The following is a 25,124-nucleotide window of genomic DNA, read 5'->3' as shown; positions in this document are numbered from 1 at the left end:
ATGTCAGTAAAAAACAACTCATTTTTCTATTCATGTGACATATTTATATCTGGTTTCAACACAGTTTGAGATAAAAAGATTGTGTTTGCATGCCTGTAAAATGAACACAGGGGTACACGCACACTGCCTGCCTTTCTCTCTCTCTCTCTGAAAATGGAAGTAACAAGTTGATTTGAGCTCCTGCGACTGAGCGAGAGAAGAAAAGTGGGGGTTAGAGAAGTGTGGTTGTCCGTTTCCTGCTTTGAGCTGATGTGTGCACAGAACAGAGAAGAGAAACTTCCTCTCTGGCAGTGCATTGCGAGGACGTCTTTTTTTTAATGTTTTTTTCAATTTCTGCCAAATGCAGAAGACTATAATTTTAAATAAACAGGAGCATTTGTGAGAAGGATAATGAGCCGTGGAAAGAATAAAACAGAGAGCATCCAAAGCTCTCTGCTGAGCCAACAGGAGAATGACAAGCTGGAGGAGCTTCTGGGCAGAAGGTGTGCTGTAAGTGCTGAGCTGAGCTGTGAGGGGGATGCTCTTTTAAATTCACTCTCACTTCTAAATAAATGCTTTTCAATGAGAAAAATAGGCTAATATGTTTACATTTTATGCTGTTTTCTTCCCTTTCATGTAGTTGAAGTCTTAACCTTAAGCTGCTCGATAAATAATCAGTCGTTGATTAAATTTTTGAGCCTTCCTGTTGTAAATTGACTCTTTACTTTTGATTGCAATATTATTAAAAGAACAAGACGTTGGGTGTTTATTTTTCCTTTCATAATATGTTCCTTTAAATAAATACAGATACGGCAAACAAATATTTTCTTATGTTGGGTCATTAAGAAAGTAGGTAGCTGTAACAGGAAATGGTGGCTGAATCGATCCTTCCTCCTCTGTCAGAATTAGACACCCTGACAGCGTTTAATCTTACAGCAGAGCAGAACTTGGTCTGTTCTTGATTCTTTTTAATCCATCAAAGTGAAACATTTTCTCTGAGTTTTTCTGTTGGACTTTTTAAAACTCAACAAAACATTAAAACAGCAGAGGCAGTGGAAAATCCAGAGCATCAATTTTCAGAGCAAATGAAAGCAGAGGAGGAAGTTATTCACCTTCACCAAACTGTAAATTTACATTTGAACGACAATAAAGTGCTCTCACAGGTCTTATCAGCTTCAAACTGTGTCCCATATCTGTCATGTGTCTGTATGTGTAGTCCATTGCAACAGCAGTGTCCCAGCTGTTCATGGCTCTGCCTAACAGCCCAACCATGTGGAGCCTGCAGCACACTGGAGTGGTCTGCTTCGTCAAAGACAACCCTCAGCGCTCCTACTTCATACGAATGTTCGACCTGAAGGTTAGATAAAAGTCCTTCTTACCAAGAAGCAACAAATCTCATATTTAGACTGTGACTAAGTTCTCCTTTCGAAAAGTCACACAGTTACAGCATATAATGGAACACTTATGACAAACTTCCTGACATAGATGAAAATTAATCATAATCCCTTTTTTTCCTCAGGCTGGGAGACAGATTTGGGAGCAGGAGCTCTACAACCAACTTGTTTACTCTACGCCTCTGCCCTACTTTCATACGTTTGCAGCTGATGTAAGACACACACACTGACCTAACCCCTGGGTGCAATTCCCCCGAAACAATCTCTTGGTTGTTGTTGTTTTTTTTTTGCAGGTTTCTTCCTAAGGCGTTTGATTCAATGTGCTTTTGTGACACACTGTAGGACTGTCAGGTTGGGCTGAACTTCGCGGACCAACAGGAAGCGGACGCCTTCAAAAGCACCATAGTAGAGAAAATCAACCAAAGACATACCCGTCAAGGTCAGAGGGTAGAAATTCTGTACTGCAGAGAAGCTCAAAATCATTTTGTGTTGCCATGTTTGACTGTGCACATGTTTCAAGACTTTAGTTCTAATAATGAGTAGAAAAATCTGTAGAATCAACATAATTTGGTAGATTTCATACTATTTTCATATACTTTTAATGTTCATTACTTTCTTGGTTTTTTTCTTTATCTCTTTGTTCTTTTCATACCCAAATCCTGACACCCTTGATGCTATGACCCAAAATGGTGGCTTGTTTTTCAATGACAGAGAAGAAACAGCGCCCCCCACCGGCAAGCGGTATAACACACTGAATCGGATCTTTGACAACAATTAATATCACTTTAAACAGGCACAACAAACATCTAACATCTGTTTTCTCTTTTTATAATGCTACAGATAGATCCCTCCCCCCTGTTCCACCTGGTGTGTATCTGATTTATTTTATAGAAGCTCCTCTTGCTCTATTAGTAAAAATAATCACTAGACTTACAATTTTAGGTCTTTTTAGGATTAAAAAAAAATTTCCCCTCTGCAAATTTTCTGTGAGAATCATATCAAGCCTCAGGCCACTGTAATAAATAAAATAAATAGGATGATATTTGGTGTTTAGCCTCTTAGTAACTATTTTATCTGTATTCTGAGGGTAATTGCTCTTCCATAGACTAATTTCCACCCAAACTTGACCTTCTTAGCTTATTTCTTTAGATGTTACTTTAACGTTTCCACATCAGTGGGAGGATGTTTTGATAAGCATATCGTTCCCACTTGAGGCAAAACACAGACAAAATGTTATTTTCCTATTCTTGACATACTACAACTTTGCAAGTTTCTCTTTTTTTCCTCTAATGATGGTTGTTTATCAAAAAAAGAAATAAATTAGATTAACTTAACTACCTAAACTAATTTTAACTTACCGGTAGTCAGATTTTATATCAGAGAGAAAAAAATATATATTTTAATACATATCATTGTTTTACATAATTATTATTATCAAAATATAAGAATGTATGGGGCTCAATGTGAAAATATGTTCTCCCAGCAGTGGCATCTCCCAGCCATGCATCATTTCACATGGCTACAGTGGACATTCAAAACCCGGACATCCAGTCGTCGCGTTACCGCTCCATGCCCTCACCTGCCGTTCCCCCAGCTGTTTCTGACAAAGGAAAAAAGAACAAAAAGAACAAGAAAAAAGGTGTCAAGCTCTCCAAGGCAGATATAGGAGCACCAAGTGGATTTAAGTGAGGATTTTAGTTGCTGAAAATATTGCAAGTGTTAAATGCTTTATCATTTACAGTTGCTGTTTTGATGTTTTCCTACAGGCATGTAACACACGTAGGATGGGACCCCAACAATCTTGACCCTGACCTGTCGAAGTTACTCTCCCAGGCAGGCATTTCTGAAACTGATCTGAGGGATGAAAAAACCTCCCAGCTAATCTATAATGTCATAGAGCAGTCAGGAGGCATGGAGGCCGTGAAAAGGGAGGTGAACAGAGGTCAGAGCTGATATCTTTATTCCTAATCGATCCTTCTGCTCCCAGGAGCTGAAACTAACTAGGCTTGTTTTCTAATGTGCATTTCCTTCTGTTAACCCCACAGCTGGTCTACCTCCACCACCTCCACCCAGCAGACAAGGACCACTGCCTCCAGTTCCAGGCTCTGGGTCCTCTGCTCCAACCCCTCCACCCCCACGTAGTCGCTCAGGCCCCCTGCCTCCCATTCCAGGCCATTCGCAGCGAGGACCTCCTCCCCCTCACCCTCACGCTCCTCCATCCCGTGGAGGCGTGCCACCCCCACCTCCAACAAGCCGAGGAGGTGCACCTCCACCTCCTCCACCAGCCCATTCTTCAACTCCACCATTTCCACCGTCTTCACGGCCCTCTCCCCCAGTGTCCTCCCACAGCATGCCGCCTCCTCCTCCGCCCTCAAGCCAGCATCGCTCCATGGCTGTCCCTCCACCTCCTGTCCCATCTACACCCAGCAGGGGTGGAGGAGGAGGGGGGGCTCCTGCTCCCCCTCCTCCCCCTCCCCCTCCGCCTCCTCAAGCTTCCGATTTCCCACCTCCTCCTCCTCCCACTGGCGCACCCCAACCCCCTGCTGCTTCATCAGGAGGAGGAGGAGACAGCAGAGGAGCTCTGCTTGATCAGATCAGAAGTGGAAAGAGTCTCAGAAAAGTAGGAAAAAAAATGTCTTTCATATTAGCACCCTTTGATTAAATTTCCATCCATAAACGACTCTCATGTGTCGTTTTGTAGGTAACAGAAAGCTCAGAGCCGCCTCCACCTTCGACGCCAGAGGGAGGAGAAGGCATCGTTGGTGCTCTCATGATGGTCATGCAGAAGAGGAGCAAAGTCATCCATTCCTCTGGTAAGCATCTGCAAACATCTGTAAGGATAATGGTGGCTGAGTGGAAACAAAACAGCAAGAAACTCCCTCATGTTCATGTGTTCACTCTTACAGATGAAAGCGAAGAGGATGGAGGATATGATGACGAAGATGATGATGAATGGGATGACTGATAAGGCAGCGTTTGCTGTGGATTCTGAAATGTTAGTTTTATGCTAATCAACTGTTACATGTGAGGTTTGTTATGAGGCCCAGGTGCTTCAAACTGGAATATGACTTATAACTATTGGAAACTAAACCTGTGCTGGAATTAATAAAACATTTACTTTTAATCTAAATCCACATGTTAGCTGATTTGAATGTGAAATAAAGTGTTTATATATGGTGTGTTAAGAGCCCCAGCTTACATAAATGGAAAAATAAATAATTTTCCTTTATAATTATGGATAAAAAGATGCAGCTAGATAAGCCTACATTTTTTTCTTATATTTTTATGGATATGAGAAAAAGTCTTGCCAACTTAGTTTTTTTCTGTTCCTACTTTTCTGCTTTTTTATATTTCAAATCATCACCACAGGTTAATACTGGAAACAGATAACTTCATTAAATACAATATATTTTTTTGATATTATGATTTTATTGATTAAATAAAATATCCCAACCAATGTAATAATATTTAAAAATGTATTCCCCTTATATGATGAATAACTAATTAACTATGACTGCCACGTTATTTATATATACTCGCACTAACCACACCCAAGCCAAATTAAAGCCAGAACTGTCAAATTAATACAAGATCCTGTCTGTTAGCATGGAGTCAACTAACAGATCTAAAAATATGTCAATCTGATGAAGTGATAAGATACAAAATTCTTATTCTATCAGTCTTGAGAAAGTTACAAAGGCTTTGAGAATATGAGAACATTTATCCTTAAATTTAGGGAAACTAAAATTACTACTCAACTAAAATTAGACTGAATTTGTTGAGAACTCGCTCAGGAGGTCACAAAAAAGCCAAGAACAACATCTTAAGGTCACATTTGTCTCTATTAGGATCAGGGTTCATTAATACTAAGAAACGTATTTGGCAAAAGTTGAATTTATGGAAGAGCTACATATAAGAGAAAAATGCATTTAGAAAAGGCATTTATCTTGCCTTAATGGACGATAAACATGATGGTAAGGGAGCGGAAAAAAAAGCCTATCGTTAAAGAAATGGACAAAAGACTTGCATCCCACCAGATCTTTGAAACATCACTAGATGCTAAAAGGCAACAAATTCAAAAACCCTCATTCCTACTGTTAAATTCTAAAAGCCCTGGGAACTTTTCTATAATGTGTGACATCGTGAAGTTTTTGAAATACCGTAGAATGTAGTAAAATCCTAGTGCAGGGGTCACCAATGTGGTGCCAGCGGGCACCAAGGGTCCCCACATGGGGTTCCCTCACCATCTTCTGAAAACAGCACAACTCACCGGTGGGATAAGTTTGACGTTTTTTGACTTAAGTTTTACATTTTATCCCGCTTGCGTTTACAGGGATTTCAAAATAACAATACCTGAAAGGAAATTATTATTCTATTATGTATGACAATTAGGTGAACATTGACTCCTCCAGTTCATAGTCAGTATCGGTAGCTCTTCCTATGACTCAGTACCAATGAAGCAGTTCTTAGCCTTAAAAATGTTGCCTCTGCCAGACGGCTGAAAACGATTAACAGTGGGTGTTTCAGCAAGATCGTGATCCAAAACCTCTGAATAAATGCAGAAACAGCTCATGAAACACAAAACTAAACTATTCCACGACCATAAGAGCCATTAGACCTGTATATTCTACCAACCTGTGGAATAATGAGTGGGGATTATCAGAGAAAAAACAAGATGATGAAGGATTTATCACAAATTCCTCTGCCATGTTGCAACTTGAAACGGAAAAGTTCTAGATTATACAAAAGTTTTTTTGAATTAAAGAAGACTTTGTTGTCAATTTCCAATTTTTCATTATGAGACTCTTCTACTGTTATAAGAGCTTTTTTAAGGTTTACTATAATAATTGAAAAGGGCTTGTTATCTTCATAGAAGCCAGCATCAGAAACGGGTTCTCTGTCTGAGAAAACAAAAAGTTGTACAGTGTAGGAAAACACAGCAACAAACCATACTACATCTGAGTCAGCTTCTCTCCCATGTTTATCTCATACTGTACATAAAAAAAAAAAAGTTCTTGTCATACATCTGTGCAAAGATCCCCGTTTCCCACAAATGCCACCAACAACAAAGTGCATAACTGGAAGAACACTGTACACTACACAGAACTTCAATACTCACATACTGTAGGTCACCGAAGCACATGACAATAAGAGGAGGGCATTATATGTCCACATCCAATGGAATTAGCTTAACAAAACACATTATATCTCACCAACATCAGAATACAAGAAGTCTGAGAACAGAGTGACTGTGAAATGTACAACTCACAACAAACGACAGTATGCATGCAACATATGCACATGATGGCATATTACAACACAGGGTAACCGAAACAACTGGTCATGACCATTAATATTATATTCACAAAATAATATATTACATTTCTGTTTGGAGATACTTAAAGGAAAGCATACCTGTGTAACTATAGCAGGCTTATCTTCTGCATTGCATTCAGCCTTTTTTGTTTGTTTGTTTTGTAAAGAACACCAAGAAAATGTGACTTCTGTGCTTTGCTCCATTTGAACAGTTCCACTTGTTTTATTTAAGTGGAGTAAAATTACTATACATGGTAATAAAGCTGTTGTTTGGTAACTAGAAATGTATGGCATCATTGAGAATGTGGTCATCAGTAGTGTAAACTGCATCTTTATATGGATTTTTTTAGTGTTGAAACTTGCAAAAACCAACAACTCTTTAATAATAAAATGACCGTATCACCCGACAAAATGAGTGGAAGTGACACCAAGGCTTGTGTCGGAACTTAAAAGTCCAGCATTAAGTCCAGACAGACCGGTGTTTGACAGTCCTGTACTCTAACCCAGACCTTGGTCCTGGCTTTCTGTGTGCCTGCGGCTGGTGCGCTTCCTCTGCTGCTGCTGCTTGGGGGCCACTTGGTCCCAGTAGGACTGGCAGTACTGGTTAATCAGTCTGATCTCAGGCGGGAAGGGCGTTGAAATGACGGGGGACTGAGGATGAGGCCCTGCTTGGCGGGTTTTAGGCTCGTCATCCTCATCCTGAGCGGTGAGCGCCAAAACAATATCCCGATCCAGGATACGTAAAGCCACACGTGCCACAGTGTGCTTAAAGTTATTCTCTGTGGCGAGGCAGTGGTAGAGACCTGCGTCCGACTGGTTGAGAGACTTCAGGAGGATACCCTGGTTGGTTTTCAGAACACCTCCAGCACGATTCAGCTGTAGGTAACAGAATGAAACAGCTTTAAATGTGCAACCTTATAATGAAGGTTAATAATTGCCTATTAATGCAAATACTTTAAACCCTTCTGTACATACCAGAACAATTTGAAAGAATAAATAAAATAATTTAATTTATAAATAAACCTAACCAGAGGCACTCAGTCGTTAACATGCTAAATAGAACATTTACTTTGCTGGTTTGCATCAGTTGCTGTGCATCCTCTTTGCAGGGCTGATATGCCATATTTAGCACCAAGCATTTAGTGAGTGCTATTTGCATTTGGTTCTCTTTTGACTTCAGATAGCTCCCTTTGTCTACAAATAAAATTCTGTTAGCGCAGAAGCGCTCTTATGCATGTAAATGACAGAAAGGATACTGTGTTTTTAAAATGTTGTTGAATAGCTTCAGGTTTTAATATTTTCTCAGGTTAGGGCCACAAGATTAATTTGATTTTATCAAGGTTTTAATTGAACAATCAACATAAAATATGCATAACTGTGACTGAGAGTGAGAAAATCTTTCAAGGTGTCAAACAAGTGAGATGTAAATCTATATTCAGCATCTCTGGGTCAGTATTCCCTATCTACTCACAGAATGATTTCCTATGATATTTTTTTCTTTCAATGCTGACTTTTAGGACTTTCCACAGATATGCAGTTGGATCTACCGTAGGTTAAGGCTTTGACAGGCCCTTTCCAACAGATTCATATTTTTTGATCCAAGCGATCCTGTAGTAGTTCAGACTGTATTTTTAAGGTCATTCTTATGCCTGAAGAACAACTTCTGCCTCAACTTAAAGTCATTCGCCACTTCCAACAGGTTTTCTAATGGTATTGCCACATATGTATCTAGCTCAATTCTAGCCTTTTTACGCAACCCATACCTTTTTAGCCAATAACCAATTTTCATGTAGATTTTATATATCTATATCTATTTTATATATCATATAGATTTTATATATCTTATCTGCTTTTTGCTCGGGTCGGGCCAGAATACCTAGATCCATGTTTTCTGTTTGGATTACACAGGTGATAACATTTAAATAGTAGTTGCTCTAACTCTAAGTTAGGTCAAGAGACCAGATTTCTAGAAATCCTGACTAATGATACCGTATTTTCGCGACTATAAGGCGCATATAAACGTCTTTTTTTTCCCTCAAAATGTGCGGCACGCCCTATAGTGCGGTGCGCCTTATGTGTGTTGTTACTGCGGACGTTTGAGACCACCATGAGAACGTTAAAGGGGGAAGTGTGGGCGTGGATTGTGTATAAAAGAACAGGTATGTGCTTTATGCAGAACTCCTCATCTCCTCATTGAGGAGATGATGAAAGAGTGGCTGAGGGAGTTTTTTTCCACTCATCACTATTGCTGTTAATCTGTGACTCCATGCGTGCCCATCTCACAGCCGATATGAAAAACATGAGGAAACAAATGAACGCTATGCTTGCTGTTATTCCAGGAGGTCTGACAAAGGAACTTCAACGGCTCGACATCGGTGTGAACCGGCCGTTCAAAGTAAGGCTGCGTGTTTGCGTCTGCTGCTTCAATTTTGCTGCTTGTACCAGTTAGTTCTGACGCGCGGCTGAAGCAGCTTTGCTGCTCTGGCTACGCGGTGCAAAAGTGTGTCTGACGCGCGTTGGGCGGAGCTACTCTATCCTTTCTGTGCCTTGCAGCTATGTTTGCTGTGATCAGTGGGAATAAAGTAGTTTTAATATGTTTTTAAGTGAGAAAGTTCACCTGAAAACTTCATCACTGCAGTCAGTTCATCCAGATTACTATCCTGCCTTCCAGTATTATTTTTGTCGGAGCCGCTCAGACCCCCACATACAGCGGTACGCTGTCAGTAGGAATCCCATTCAACAGCAGCCTCTGGCCGGGTCGCCTCCTCGCGGTTCACCACGGCAGCTGGTAGGTGTTTTTCATCTAAATAATCTAAACTGCAGGCACCAGGATAATAAAAGCGAACATATTCTGTCGGCAGATTTCTGCATTTTAAGTTAATTTATGCGTCAATAAACTGTTTTAGAGGAGCGATCACAGCGCTCTGTATCATCAGCGATGTGTCTGTCTCATGGCCAGCTCCCAGGTTTGATTAATACTTTGTAATAAATACATGAATAAAGCACAAACATACTCAGTTTTGCTCCCGCTCTATTTTTAAATACACAGTAGAGGTATTTAAAAGTAGTAGAGGATATTTACCGGTATACAAAACCCGCGCCCTATGGTCCGGTGCGCCTTTTGTGTGTTTTAAATACAGTAATGGCACACATAACTGAGACTGCGCGTTTCAGTACGGTGCGCCTTATGGTTGTGAAAATACGGTAATTATCAAATTCTTCCTCGAAAGTTAGGAATTTCTGCAGCTCTAGTGACTCAGTTTGCACAGACAGCACATCTTGGACCATATATAGTTACCCGGTGCCCTTTAAAGTCTCAGATGGGGATTGAACAGTTCTTTCTTAGATGTTAAAATCTAGGAATTGTATATATATAACCAAATCCTGCTTTAACTTTATCCCAGACACTGTCTGCTGTGTTCATCAGTCTGTATAAGGCTTTTTTTGGGTACCATTTTTTTGCAGTAACAAACCACTGAAGTGGTTTTCAAAACAAAAACAAGGTTTTCATGTGCTGCTGAATACAACCTCGAGCTCAACACTATTCCTTACATTTTGAATTGAAAAAACTTCCTGAACGGGAAGTAACTGCAATCACACTTTTTTAAGACTCATTTGTAAAAAATCCCTGAAAACCTTTTAAACTTCTTCTACAAGACGATAAAGCATTGCTATGTGTTGGTCTATCATATAAAATCTAAATTAATACATATAGGTCACAAAAGATTGTTAAGTTTTGTAGCCTGAGAGTCTTCTTTTTGCTACACAAGTAAGCTGGTTGGGAAAACGTCACGTGTTTTACATCTGTTATGGTTTATCTTTTTTTTTTTGGAAGATGGAGCTGTAATTTGCAACCTTTTAAATTTGATGATTATTATCACCATTGGTAACAGGGTTTTGTGTCTAAACATCTCATGTCTAGAAACAGATTTAGACAGAAACCACTGAATGGTGATTTAAGATAGAGTTTAACATCTTGGATGCAAGCTATCAGTCCTCTCATTATAAGATTGCAGTTAATAAACAAGGCCAGGTTGTTCTGAAGACACACAGGAGTTCATAACTTTTTTCTCACCACTTTCCTTTTGCCCTCCCTCTGGAAGAGCCACTTGACGGTGGCCTGAGGGGAGCGAGGCTGACACTCCAAGAAGGTGCTGCTGCCCTGAACCCCAAACTGCACTGTCTCTCTCAGACGTTTCTCCACTAAACACAAAGCCAAAATAGAAAATTGTTTCAAACTAAAAAGCTACAATTAAACATACAAAACATCTACCAAGTACAACCTTTACCTTTGGCATTAAAGCCTCTGCACTGCCTCAGCGGATCTCCATGCTTTACATCCTGTCTTCTGCTCCTCCTAAAACAAAAAGTTGAGCTTTAAGTAGGACCATCTTACCTTCACTATAAAGTGTAGAAATGTTGCACTGTGAATGTGTGAGGTGATCTCTACCTTTTGGTAGACGGAGTGAAGGCAGAGCAGCTCTCTCCATCCCAAGCGCAATAGGGATCGCGGGCCAGGCAGCAGTCAGAGCAAGCCCTGCCATAGACGCCGCAGCGGTGCAGGGAAACCTGCGTCAGCCCCGCATCCGATGACACGTACAGCTGTTGCTGCAGTAACAAATAACCAAAACTTACTGAACTCAAAGGGGATTTGACTTGCTTTCAGTACATGCATTTAAACAAGCAAGGCATGACAGAAGTATTTATACTCTCTGAACATTTACACACTTTGTCACCTCATTTCTTCTTGCAGGTCTTTAATAAAGAACCCCATTGTGCATTGCATGACTAGTAACTGTCCTGTCATGGGATTCTCTATAAGCCTTTCAAAGCTTTGGACATTGTTTGGTAACCGGATACTGCTTTAACATTCTCCACACTTTTCGGTCTAACCTGGCTGCTCAGCGCCTTTTTTTTTCTACTGATGCTGCTTGTTGAGTAATATTCTCTAACAATCCTTTTAGGCCTTTGCAAAACTGATGGATTTACACTGAGATTACATTAGATGGACTACATTCATAAGTTCTACTATATGCATAAACATCTTGAACTTTGTAGTTGCAATGTGACATTGTGTGAAAATAACAGAGCATGAATAAGATTTTGCAGCATGGGAGTAGAATAAAAGCTTACTCTTTTTGAAGATATTTTCATTGTTTTAACAGGAACTCTGGTCTGTAAATTATGAAAAAAAGAATGCTTAAGCTTATAATAGGTAGAATCATTTTGATGTGACGTATCCAAGGAGACACAGAGACATACCCGAAACACTTCAACTTCCTCCAGAGTCAGTTCTTCCATGGTTGTTGGGTCCTTGGGCAAAACAATGACTTTTTGCACTGTTCCTCGGTCTAAAAGCAACAGAAACATTACTGAAATTTAACATTTTCTTGAAGTAAATGTAATCTTGGCATCTGTGCAGCAGCTTTTTCACCTGTGCCTAAAAATAGGACCTCATAGCGCCCGTCGACAGCGTCCACCTGGTCAACCACAAGGGCTGTGTACCGGTAGTCCACACTGGTCTTCACCACCAGGGGGCGTCGATGGATAGGATAGACTGAATGAAACATGAGGGGATGGGCTCGGATGAAATTGACAGCTTCATCAGAGAAGTTCTTGGATGAGCTGATGCCTGGGGTGAAGGTTCCTCCTGGACACTGGATGCAAGAGAGGGGGAAAACTGGTTTGATTACATCGATTTATTTTCTTTCACTGTGAAAACAATCAGACTTAAACGTACTGTTCCTGGCCGAGGATAGGGAATCTTGCCAGTGTATTCTGTCCATTGGTAGTTGTGGCCATGCTTGTGTGCAAATGGCCCGTTGAAGACATTACGGATGTCAGCCATTGAGTAAACACAGACCGCTGAGCCCTTAAACACAGAGCTAGAGCAAAAACAAAACAAATCATGACAAAGCTGGCCAACCCGATCAATGAAAATGTGTGGATAAAACTAACAAAGGACTAAGAAACATGAACCGAGATTCCTGAAAAGGACTCACCCAGCTGTGGCGAACAGAGCGTACACCATGGGGTTTCTTTCATCTTGTGTTGGTTGAATGAACACATCCCCTGGAAAAAAGAAACAATGACATGCATTTCATTAAGAATACAGCCGGGCAGATGCAGCTAAGACACAATTAGAGACAGTTTCTCAGGACTTTACTCAGTTCATCAAATGATGTCTCCACTCCATCGTCTCCTATCACAGAGCAGACAAGACGGGCTTTCAGGAACGTTGTCCAGCGGTTCACCAGGGATTTCTGCCCTCCTTCATCATTCTGCAGGTTAAACATAAAGGCATGGTTATGTTCATGTTTAATACCTCATGGCAAACTGCATATAAGTGAAAGATAATATAGAAAAGTCCCTTAGTTTTTCCACTTGTGTAATGTAAGAAAAACAGAGTGTGGTTGCATTTATCTACCAGCGGTGCACATTTCTTAGCAACCTTTCACTGTAAAATAGCTTAAGATTCATAATACCAAACAGATTCTTGCCACAGATTCTCATTTAAGTTAGGTCTGATCTTTGATGCATTTCAACTGTAGCTCTGGCTGTACTATCAGGGCAAAAAGATGCCCCTCTACACCAATTAATCTACCTCTAGCAGGTTTTCTTTCAGAAATGTCTTGTACTTAGTAGAGCTGTATGGGTCCAGATATTAAAGAAAATTCTAGATTGGGTATCGGTGAAAATGTCCCCAATCCAAAGGGGCAGATCTATTCAGTGTATCTTTATAACACTTTTAGCTTAGGTTAAAAATCTCATAAACAGCAGAAATGTTTACTCCTTTTATTAGAATCTATCTTAAGTACAGTCCATTTGAACCCTTATCGCTGCACACTTGTTTTCAGGATGAAATTTGTCCAGCTAACACTATTTATTGGTTGTATGACCTCTTTTTTCTGACCTTATATTAATTTTAAGTAGCTTTTTGGAAAATGTGAGCATTCATAGATATCTGCTCATAGAGATGAGATAATGACAGCCTCTTAAAAACCAACAGTAATGATGACAGAATTAAAGCAAACTGTAAAGTACTGCTATGATCAGATATCTGATCAGAGGTGAAAAACAGTGGATCTGTGCATTCCTAATATTTAGATCTATATTTCTTCCTGAATCAATAGAGTAAATAGAGTCACTCGGTCAGTTGGTTAAGGAGGGCTTTTTTTAATACTGAGCTTAGATTACCTTCTCTATTTACTAATAAGGGATGTTCAAACTCAGTTGATTGAAGTGGATTTTATTGACGGGTATCAGAGTAATGGGGTTTTACTGAAATTCATGTCACCTTTTTCAGATCTTGATTTATTTAAAGAAATATTCAAACCTTTGAATAATTTTCCTTCTTCTTCATATTTACACAATACTATTTATTTCTTATGACATGAAAGTATGACAGAAAAAACCCCCACAGAGGTTTGTGGCTGCAACATGAAAAGATACTTTAGTATGGCACCAAATTGTCTCTATAATTCTACTTACCAGACACACTCTCCCCACCCGGGCTAAAACCGTGGGGCTCGCCCCACCACTGGTGTCTAGACTCTTCTCCCGGAAAAAGAAGTAAAGTTTGTCGTCGTTCCTTTCTGCACTGTCAGGGATCTGCTGGATCTGGATAAACACCGGCTCTGGAGGATAAAAACAGATAAGCAGAAAAGGGGATTGGAACGGGTGGTTGTCAAACAAAATAAGAGGACCTGTAACCTGTAATCATTGGCATTTACTTCTTCATACCCACACTTACTCACCGTTGAGCCACCTGGAATCATACTGCTCCGTCCGGATAGCTGTCCTCCCTCCCATGGTCCTAAACAGAGCAGCATCTGTGCTCATAAAGTCAATGTGTACACCTGCGTACAGGTTACCATCTGCAAAGATAAGCACAGTTTACTGGGCAGCTTATCTCCCATATGAGTTATTTTTTTCTGATGAATTATTTAGACATTTCTTACTGATGAGGAGTGCAACATTCTCTTGTTTGGGATCATAGGAACATTTTCCCTTCCCTGAATCCATATAACCAGCAACCAGCCTAAACAGGTAGTCCTGCAGAGGCACATCAGACAAAGAGTGTGAATAAAAATAGACTGCCATGATGAGAGCATAAGGAAAATCATAAACAAATCAGTGTCCCAGTTTGCCGTCCTGAAATATTTAGCAGGACAAAGCTTTCCAGGTCTGCACTGCTGGGGGCGTTTTACTGTAAATTCCACTAGGGGAAACTGTAAATGCCTTGTTCACCTCTGCCCTCCAGCCTCGGTTGATGAATGTGCAGATGGGTTGGTACGCCCCTGTGCCGCAGGTGTAGAGGTGGGTGCGGTTCCATGGCTCTATCAAGCGCACAAAGTTGGCACATTCGCCCTGGACAGACGAGCAAGATGAATGGAATTCAAACATCGCTGTAGGATCATGAAAGATTTATTATTTTTATTAAGTACTGGATCTGAGCACAAGATCCCACCTGTCTACCCTTTCCTGTCATCTGGCATTCACCCTTTCTCTTGGCAGAGGCTGGCCAGTGGATCTGCATTGGAGAACACATAACCCAAAATAAGATCACCGCACACTTAAGACCCCATGCCAAACTTTGGAAGAGTTTATACGTACTATAAGCGGCTCCTTGTTGACATTTTGCATGTCCAGAGCAACCAGGTACTCCCGGCTGCCCAGGTACAGGCGGCCCTGATCCTGATCCATGAGAAGGATGCGGTAGTCACTGGTGTTGAAGGAAAAACTGAAGGGTCGCGCAGCTTTCGTGTCCATGAGCTCTGGTGGAAAATGTTACAGCTTTGTTTTAAAACCTTTGGAGTGTTTTAGGAAAAGCTGCAGAGGGCAGAGCAAGCGGCACACATGTTACCCCCCCTTATGCCTTTGCCATATTTTCATTTCCAACTTGGATGAACTTATGGTCCCTGGAACAACACACAAGTTAGAAGTTTTTTTTAGGGAGGAAAATGTGTGTCACTTATTAAATATGACTCAATGTGGAGTGTTTCAAAAAGCATATTCGCTTTTAAGATCTCAATATTTTATGCTTCCTGGTGTCTGATTGGGTTTAAGGCCCTACATGCCTTGTGGAGTTGGAGGAAAAGCTGTGCAGGTCCCTTAGGAAACATGGTCAGTAGATCTCCCAGCTAATTCTTAAGATCAGGTCTGTGTTCAGCAGAGCATAGCATGTTAAGACATGCAGCAGTGGAAAATGTTTCCCTCTTTTTGTTCCCCTAAAAGCTTAGATTGAATCTTTTTCAGCTACTGAAAGACAATTGGCCTAATTCAGAACTTAAGATATAATCCAATTTATTGTTTCAGTTTAAAGACATAAAAAGCCCCCCAACACACCCACACATCTGTGGCATTTCTGAAATACTGGTCACCATATGTGCTTCTTAGGATACGAGGAAGGCATGTTAAAGACAGCAGGCTTGAACAATGACAAATGCTCTCAGTGAGTGTCAGAAGACGGCTTACGGGGATTCAAGAGGAAGCGCAATCTTTATTTACATCAAAGTGCCTGCCATCCTCCTTTTGAGGCCTGTGTTAACAGGATGCAGTGGAGGTGCCACTAAAATAAGCCTCGCAGTCGGATCTCCGGTCAAAGCGGGAATGGAGTCTCTGAGACGGAACAAGGTCCGGTCCTGTTCCCAAGAGGTAAACACAGGATAACAAGTCGAGCCACCATGGCCGCACTCCAACATGAGCCTGCTGGACTGACTGAACGGGCTAAATGTAGCAGCACCGCACCCCTGTACTTGTCTCTATTCACCAAAAATAGCAAACAATGTCCTGCTGTCATCTGGTAAACATTCAGCAAACACGTATCGTCAGATAACATTCTGACATCGATAGGGGAAACACTGGGAAGGACATACTGGGAAGTATGGGGCCCACTACGAACTCTCAGGTTACAGCCTGACAGCATATTGTTACTATAATGACCAACACCACTTAGTCCCAGACCCATCTCCTGCATGTACCAACTGGTGACAGCACCATGAGGGAAGGACATTCTAAAACGCGGCTTCATTTACACGGCACGTTCTGCTTTCTAGCAATGCTTTGAAGTTTTTTTAATTGAGTCAACGTCCAGAGAAACAACATAAAGTCCCTGTCCTCTGCAGGCCTCATGCAGCCTCAGTGTCACTTAGTCCAGCACAATCGCTCAGAAGAGTCACATGTCCTCCAGCCGCCCCAAAACCTCCTCCACAGGCGCCTCAGGGAACAAAGGGGCTCGCTGTCACAAACAATGAACAATAAATCCTTGGAGTGGCAGAAAACAGTTGGGGACTAAATCCAAACCTCACTACTTTTTGTTCTCTTCTAGGGGGAAGGGTGTGCAGAGCGCTGCTTTATGACTAAAACCTAAGAGTTGATCTAAAACTTTTAACAAGCTGAAGTGTGTGTGAGAGCAAAGCACTGCTGAGGCATTTCTCAATCACAATGTTGAGTTCATGCTGAGTTGCACAGTTGTTGGGTAGTTTAAACCAAACAATGGGTCAAAAAAGTTGACCTGCTTTCTCGGGTTAACGATGAAACAAAAAAGGAGCTTCCTCACCCCTTCAATAGAACAGAAACTAACAGGTTAGTTCATAGAAACAAAAGTTATATAGGATATAGAAATAAATCTAGGTTTTTAAAGAAATAAAAAAAGAAACACATTCAAACAAATATCACAATCCCCATTAGACATTTTTCTGTATATTTTGGTTGTTTTGCGTTGTAGCTGTTCCTGTTGGATAGAAACAGTTAGTGAAGCTGCTTGTTTCCTTTCATTGACCTGCAGCGTCTGCCTGAGGGCAACAGTTCAAACAGAGCGTGACCCTGGTGAGAAGTCTCCTTTTTGACATTATGCGCATTTTGGGGAAAGAGGGAACTGGCAGGAAATGCTTTTTACGATTGCAAAACCGTTTTATCAGGTTTATCTTAACCGCTTTGATGATATTAATGATGTCAGTGGGTTGAGTTATCAAGATTAGTATTTGTTTAACTAAGAAATCATTAGCTTTTTATTACCTTAGTAGTTGGTGCAATGCAATACTATATACGTTTAATATTCACATTTTGAAAAAATACTCATCAAGTCAATATAGATGCTGATTTTTTCTTTAAGGAGGTGGTTTCAAAACATTTAGCCTGTTGGGTTAATATCACTGTCTCGATTACTCATGGGGACATGTTGAAGAACGACAACAAAATTGTTTATTCATTCAGCCACTTAAAAAATAAGCTTAATGCCGATTATTTAGATGAAATAAAAAAATAAGTCTGCCCTTGTAGAAAAAGGGACAAATCAATCATTATAGATCCAATGCTTCAAATGGCTTGTTAAAAGGAATGCATGCAATTTGAAATCACTGGGAGGTATACTTGTTTCCTATAAGAGCTGGACCAGATATTCTCTATCTATCTAACAGCAAGAACTAAAAGTGTGTCATTTTGTTTTTTTTAAAACTTGCTGTGTTTAGTCAAGTTTACAAAAGCACAAGGTGCTATTTTTATGTAAAAGTCACTTGATACGTTGGTCTTACTTAAAATAGGCTTAAATTAAAGTGACAAAAGAAATATACCTGATTCTATGGAAAGCAATACTTGTATTCATTGGAGCCTGACATTCAGAAATCTTCTTGCTCAATTAAAACGGATAGTGTTGAAGTTCAGCAGTTTTAAGAAAGTTTTAAGAAGTTCCAAAAAACATGATATAATGGTGGAGATTGCTGTAGCAGTTGCTTAGCTACCAACAAGGAGGAAACAGATAAGCGTATCAGGAAAGCTAGTGGTGTCCTAGGATGCTCCCTAATCCCAGTACAGGAGGTTGGAGACAGAGTGACTGTGGCAAAACTAACATTAGTGTTGGAAGATGCCTCCCATTCAAGTAGCTGTTGTAGAGCTGAAGAGCTCCTTGAGTGAAAGACTCAATGCACAAAGGAGCGTTATCGCAGATCTTTCTTCCCAGCAGACGTTAGACTTAATAACAGTCGCAGCTCTCAACAAAATAATTTGCTTTTTGCCCTTTACTTTGCTGCTAGAACACAATCTTTACTGTCCCACTGAGGAACAATAGGTTTTTTCTATTCTATTCAATGCCAAAAGACAAAGTCAGAGTTCCCACTGTCAGATAAGACCAATAATTACACTGTTAACATAATGTTCAGCTCAGTTTCTTGAGTCTTATTGGTGTTAGAAAGAGCAAATGTTTATATCTTATGTTAAAACACGATCATAAACCATTTTAACACTGTAAACCAGGAACATTTTCTTTACCTTTTAATTCAGTTCGAACCCAATATATGAGATAAGGTAGGCTTTAAAAACATATCTAAATATCTCACTGAAAATGTTCATGTAGGTAATATCTTTAGGCTACAAACTTTTATTTTCTGACTGTATTGTTCAAAAGCAGCACTTGGGAGGCTGGGTGTATAGTTTGCTTATATTGTGATTTATGTTGAAGGGGAAACAAACGTGACTGATCAACTGCCAAGGTAGAATAGAAGGTGGAATACATGATAATGTACTTGTTATATATTCATCTTAATGACATAAACTCATACTATACCTTTAGCCTTTTTACCTGTGAAAATTGAGTTTCAAAAAACTGAGTGTAAACTGGTTCTAGCCACGTTAAACATTCATACTTTGACCAATCGTCCAGTCAATATAAACACTGTTACAGACTGAGTATGAGCTCTGCTCTCCTGTATTTATCTTTGGAGTAAATAAACATCTTGTTATCCACATTATGAGGTTAGTGAAAATTTTTGGGGGTAAAAGATTTTATTTGCAAAATTAATCAGGAAGTAACTAAACTACATTTGAAATTTGTTGTTTATGAATCCAGGTGATAGATTTTTCTTCTAAACCAACTCTTAGACTGCCGTTATGCATCGTCTCGTTACTGTTATCAGGGTTATTATTAACTAAAACTAATGAAAACTCAAATTAAACCTCGCAAAACAGGGAAATGAAGGTTTACAAAGCTAATTAAAACTAATTGCATTTTAAGAGAGAATGTGCTTACTTTTTATTTGTGTCTTTATCATAATGCATTAAATTGAGGTCAAGGCCCCAGTTGCTGTTTTCGCTTTTGTTGTTGTGCTGCATTACGTTAGTAGGCGGCAATCGGGTCATTTGTTTTGCCTCAGTGGTCTGCCCTTATCTTGGATTTCATTTTCACTATTTTATTTATTTTAGTCTTGCCTCATATAAGTCGTATTATACGCCGGGGAGTGGCGGTCTAGTGGTTAGGGCATTGCCTTTGGAATACAGAGGTTCTGAGTTCATGCCCCTCTGCCACAGACTGCCACTCTGGGTCACTGAGCAAAGACCTTTAACCCCACATTGCTCTCCGGGCGCCACACAATGGCAGCCCACTGCTCCCCAAGGGAAGGGTTAAATACAGAGAGTGAATTTCATTGTGCTATACTTGTCAAAGTGTAATAACAATAAAACTCTGGAAAAGAAAAAAAAAGTATTACACAAAAGATGAAATCAATAACGAAAACTAATAAAAACTAAACTGAAACTGCATTTTCAAAAACTAAAAACAAAACTAAATGAATGAACACCTACTAAAAACAAATTCAAACTCAAATAGATTTGAAGATCAGAAGTCAAAACTAACTGAACAAAAACATAAAAACCTAAAAACCATTTAACCCTTGACAGGTATTAATATATACAAAGGTTTGACAAGGTTTTGTTTTTTCTGAAAACTTTATATATTTTCTATCAGTCTGATGAATGGAGGACAGAGAAGTGCCACACTCCCTCAACCACACGTGCTACACCCTGCTGGTCAGCTGGCCTAACAATGGCTACTCCTTTGCTTTAAAAAAATCAAATTCAGCTGTTTCATAACCATTAAAATTTATTAAAAAGGAGATATATGGATCTGAATCAAGCTAGACTACGTCCAAACTGATGTTGCATCATATAATGCAGGGCTTGGTTGGAAAAATAAACCAAACTGGGTTGTTTTTTTAACACAACAGTTCTAAGAAGGTATGTAAATACCTCTATCTAAGAAGAACAAATTCAAGACCAAACTTGCCGTATTGATCCATCAACCATACTGTGGTCACCAAGCTCCAAAAACACCCTGCTAAGCTATTTACCAAGAGGGGGATTAGAGTTAAAGGTCACATAAAAATGCATGGCAATTACTCTCTCAGGACTTGGATGGTTCTATCTCTGGGGTTATCCGCAGCATGTGGACAGCTGTTGTCAGCATTACAAAATCAGAAGAATGCACAGCAGCCCTGCACGTACACCACCAGTGTTTCTGTCATCCTCAGATCTCACGATTACCTCCGATCTACCTTCGATTTCTTTTTTAATCTGTAAATCACAGATGTTTATGATTGAATCGCTGCAGTGTAACAAGATAAGAAGTCTAGACCTTATTTTGTCCTCCCCCTGCTTGAATCAGCTGCACATCAAAGCACTCAAGAATGTTATAAATCTGATCCACACCTCTAATTTTCACGTCCATGCGGTGTCGGGCATGTGTTCTGTTCTCACACATGCCCCCCCTCCTCGACTAGATGTGACACCGTGACAGGGAGGCAGAGATAACTGTAATCATCCCGCATTGTTTTGATCAAAGGTGTCGTCTTCATATTTGTGAGGAAAAAGCTCAGCCATCACAGATAATGAGTGCAGGTGAGCAGAGAACACGGGGAAAATCCCACATACCTTTGCAATAAAAAAAGCTTCAAAAACTTCATCCTCTCCATCTCAGCAAAGTCTTTAACATCTCTAAATATCAGTGTTGCTCCTGTGATCAAGTTTCAGGTGTTTTTTTTTTTTTTTTTTGGCTGACATCAAAACAAAGAAAGAACCTGACATGTCACCACATCATGGTGCGTGAGGGTTTTAGGGTGGGTGGAGAAATTCTGCCAAAGGGCACAAGGAGTAACCAACCACACGTAACATCCACCTTTTGTTTTCAGTGCTCCACTGTTTGACATGCTGCAGGAAATACACTCTTTACATACGGATAAAACGGAAACAAAACCGCTGGCGTGAACAGGTTTGCGAGTCTGCCAGGGATTTAGTCGGACAAAAACCAAACAAATCAACTGTTTTAATAAACCCCCAAAGGCAGAGGAGTTCACTTCATATGTATGAGCTCACCTTTGAAGGAGAGGCGAACCCGCGGTGCAGACTGCTGCACGCCCCAGCCTCTGTAAACACACAGGGCCAACAGGAGGAGCTGGGCTCCAGATGCTGTCATGGTAACAGTCATGCAGGTAGCCCACAGAGATCTAAATCTGGACAAAAGAAGAAAGAGGAATGAGCGTTATTATAGAGTGCCCCATGAGAAATGGGAGACAGAGGGAAAAAAAAGAAGAAGGACGGACTCTCTCTGATGTCTCTGATCAGACGCTTGGCCTGCAGCCGTCTCAGACGAGGCGTGTAGTTAGGCAGGAGAGAATAACGTCCAAATCTTCACACCTGCTCTGGAAAATATGACAGCCCTATTATTTATTTAGAGTGTAAATGTAGTGAGGTATGTGTTAGGACTATAAAATGGAGCTTGCAAGGCTGGTCTGTTAAAAAAAAAAAAAAAAACTAGCAATTACTCTAGATTAAAATCACCTAGCCTTCCTCTTGGACAAATTCTTCTACAAACAGCACTTAGTTCGGCATGTATTTTACTCACGTTTTACCTGCACAGAGAAGACAATGAACATGCCAATCAATGATTCCCCTCCGGCTCTCCCTCACTCTTTCTTCCAACAAAGCACTCAGAGGCTGATGAGTGGAGGACATGACAGTTCAAAGAAACAGGTAACCCTGGCTGAAACAATCCCTGACAGTTAAGGGGTGTTGTGAAACTTAGTCCAACTGTTAGACTTTAACTCGGACATTCATTATGCATCTGCACTTTGCTGGAGAGGATCCCATATAAATTATGAATACTAAAAGCTGAGTCCATAACATCCATTAAATTGTCTCCCTTAAGGTGTGCTTTGCTTCGGGTCTATAAGCCATCCTTCTGGTTTTATTCTCCCCTTCATGAGATCCAGGCAGCCGCAGCTTCCAGGGCACATGCCTGGAAATTAGTAGGTGTTGGAGGGGAGGAGGGGTATTCATGGTGAAAATAGGAGTGTGATATGAAAAAAAAATGGGTGCAACACATAATCTGGAAAACATGTTCCTTGAGAAAGAGATTTTAAACATTCTGATGAAGCTGAAATAACAGAAAATGAGGAACAGAGGCTGCCCTGGCAGCACCTTAAACAACCTTCCTGGCATCATGACACAGATCTGCTCACCAGGGAGATTCCAATTGCCTCCACCAGATAATTTAAAACCACAACAAATAAAATACAAGGGCATCGCACAATGATTTCAGTAAATCAATTTAAAACACAAAACATCTATGACGCATGGATTTATTACACACAGAGGGATTTGTTTCAAGCATTCACTTTTGATTATCCTGGATTAAAACCCATTAAATTGGTCAGATGTAGCAAAAGATAAACATGTAAAGTATTTTGACTGTTTTAGAGAAATGCTGGACTACTTATTTCTAGATCAGGCTCCTTTTACTTTATTAAGACATCAATGGCATGGAGGAGATGTTCAAAATTCAGCTTATCTACATAAATGGGTGCAGAGTATCTTGTTGGGGATTCTCTCTGGTGTTTAAATAAGGCCAGATACTTGGAACCAGGAGCTGGTACTTCCAGCTTTAAGGGACAGGTGGGATGCATGTAGGCTGTAGAGGCTGTCCCTATTGCTTGTCTATCTCTTTCTAGTCCTCTCAACTTTCAGTTAAAATGAATGGATACAGTGATCTACGAAGAGCAGGAAACATTTTTTACTGGAGGAATTTAACATTCATGTCTTCTCACAACCTAATTTTTGATTTTTATTAGTTATAATCCAAATTCATCATATTTAACAGAAATAAACACTTGACCATGATTGGGTTAACCAAAGAATATAGAAATATCATTTTTTTTCCCTTTCAAGAATAATTTTCTATCTTATGGAATAGTTAAAAATCTCAGTAGGAATTTTAGCTTCCCAAGAGCTGTAAGGTATAGTAATCAAAATGGACATAATAAACGAAAATAATCATTGCTGGTGATAAGTCTATATCAATATATATTAATGAATTAATCAATTAGCTTTACTTTCTGAATTGAAATGAAATCAACCCCCTTTTTAAAATACTTTCCACCTCACAGAGTTGCACCTGTAGGCACATACTGTATATAAGATTATATTAGTTAATACGAATAGGAAGTCATATGAACATTTCTGATATGATCAACCCAAACATATAACAGGATCTAATCTGTATGTATAAAAGAATAAAACAATAGATTAGTGATTGTTTTACATCTCTTTAAATATTAAAAAGTCACTTTCTGATTTTATTAGTCAGGTTCCTTTTTCCTAAAATATCTTATTGAGGCTCCTCTTATAGATGGTCTGACTTTGTGGTATATTTGCACAGCGGTTCTTTTGGTTTTCTGTGCTGGGTGGGAGCTGCAGGCCAGATTGAAGTCCTGCTGTAATAATATATGGCTTCTCTTTAAATAATTACAGGATTTCTTTCAGCTTCTTTCTTAAGCGGAGGAGTGCGCACTTACCTGCGAACTCAACATCCAGAAATAGGAACATAATGCGCACCCTCCAGCCATCTAAAGGATCACAGACTGTGCTACAGAGTAACCAAAGGCGAGTTAAAAGTTAAACCAGTGTTAAGTTACACGTCCTTACCTTTGATTTCCGCAGAAAGAGGCTAAACTTGCGGGATGTTACCGCGGCATTACGCGCGTTGTGCGTCTTTTGGTCCGAAATGAAAGAGAAGAGAAAAAAAAATGTCTTTCAGCTTCAGATCTGCGCAGGGAATAAAACAATCCGAAAGGTTTGGTAATTCCTCTTAGATAATAGGAGGGGGGAAAGAGTCAACAATACCGAATCAGTCGCTTTTCACCAAAGGTATTCATCTGCGTAACAATAAAAAAAAGAAAGAGAGAGAATGGTATCAGAGCTCCTGAAAGGTTTTTTCCCCCAAAAGTTTGTGCTGCTAAAAACCAGGAGAGATGATCAAGAAACAGGGACTTTAAATGGTTCCTGTGGGAGAAGCAAAGTGACCAGGTGCAGGTGTTGGGCTGGTGATCTGCCCCGCTGTCCTCTCCCGTCTGTTCTGCCCCCAGCCCTTCCCTCTCCTGTTGGCCCACAGCAGCATTGGACCAAACCTCTCAGAGCACCATATGGGTGTGATTAACCCTGTCAGTGCTGGTGGAGCACAGCACAGCCAGACCTGAATGAATGAGCCTCTCCATTGGTGTAGGTTTGCATAGTGAACACAGGGACATGTCCCTACCAACATTTTGGACCGACCTACTTGTCCCTAAAAACAATTAGATGTGAATAACATGTTTATAATTTACAATACAGAGG

The 25,124-nt window shown here is 40.2% G+C and overlaps 2 protein-coding genes across 3 annotated transcripts; one reads left to right on the top strand and one right to left on the bottom strand.

Moving 5' to 3' along the window:
- Positions 1-214: 214 nt before the first annotated feature.
- Positions 215-4,585, top strand: LOC119781988 (wiskott-Aldrich syndrome protein-like). 2 transcript variants are annotated; one of them, XM_038282657.1, is made up of 11 exons: positions 215-489; positions 1,196-1,336; positions 1,499-1,585; positions 1,716-1,812; positions 2,085-2,114; positions 2,214-2,240; positions 2,860-3,058; positions 3,140-3,315; positions 3,419-3,993; positions 4,075-4,186; positions 4,280-4,585. In XM_038282657.1, exons 1-11 carry the CDS (start codon positions 391-393, stop codon positions 4,336-4,338), a joined length of 1,602 nt encoding a protein of 533 aa, XP_038138585.1. In that variant the 5' UTR covers positions 215-390; the 3' UTR covers positions 4,339-4,585. The 2 variants fall into 2 exon arrangements, with proteins under 2 accessions (XP_038138585.1, XP_038138584.1); XM_038282656.1 differs by having other exon boundaries at positions 216-489; positions 2,857-3,058.
- A 2,602-nt stretch (positions 4,586-7,187) lies between these two features.
- LOC119781987 (semaphorin-3F-like) lies at positions 7,188-24,891 on the bottom strand. Its single transcript, XM_038282655.1, has 19 exons — positions 24,438-24,891; positions 22,058-22,156; positions 21,831-21,967; positions 15,306-15,466; positions 15,160-15,222; positions 14,940-15,059; positions 14,651-14,744; positions 14,447-14,566; positions 14,181-14,326; positions 12,856-12,970; positions 12,692-12,761; positions 12,430-12,574; positions 12,124-12,346; positions 11,952-12,040; positions 11,823-11,864; positions 11,140-11,297; positions 10,979-11,046; positions 10,765-10,892; positions 7,188-7,565 (listed from the first exon to the last, which is right to left on the bottom strand). Exons 3-19 carry the CDS (start codon positions 21,940-21,942, stop codon positions 7,188-7,190), a joined length of 2,232 nt encoding a protein of 743 aa, XP_038138583.1. The 5' UTR covers positions 21,943-21,967; positions 22,058-22,156; positions 24,438-24,891.
- Positions 24,892-25,124: the final 233 nt, after the last annotated feature.

This window comes from Cyprinodon tularosa, unplaced genomic scaffold (assembly GCF_016077235.1).
Source record: "Cyprinodon tularosa strain WSP-4 unplaced genomic scaffold, ASM1607723v1 ctg187, whole genome shotgun sequence".
Taxonomy (NCBI): Eukaryota; Metazoa; Chordata; class Actinopteri; order Cyprinodontiformes; family Cyprinodontidae; genus Cyprinodon; species Cyprinodon tularosa.
This window is presented reverse-complemented; position numbering and strand designations above follow the sequence as displayed.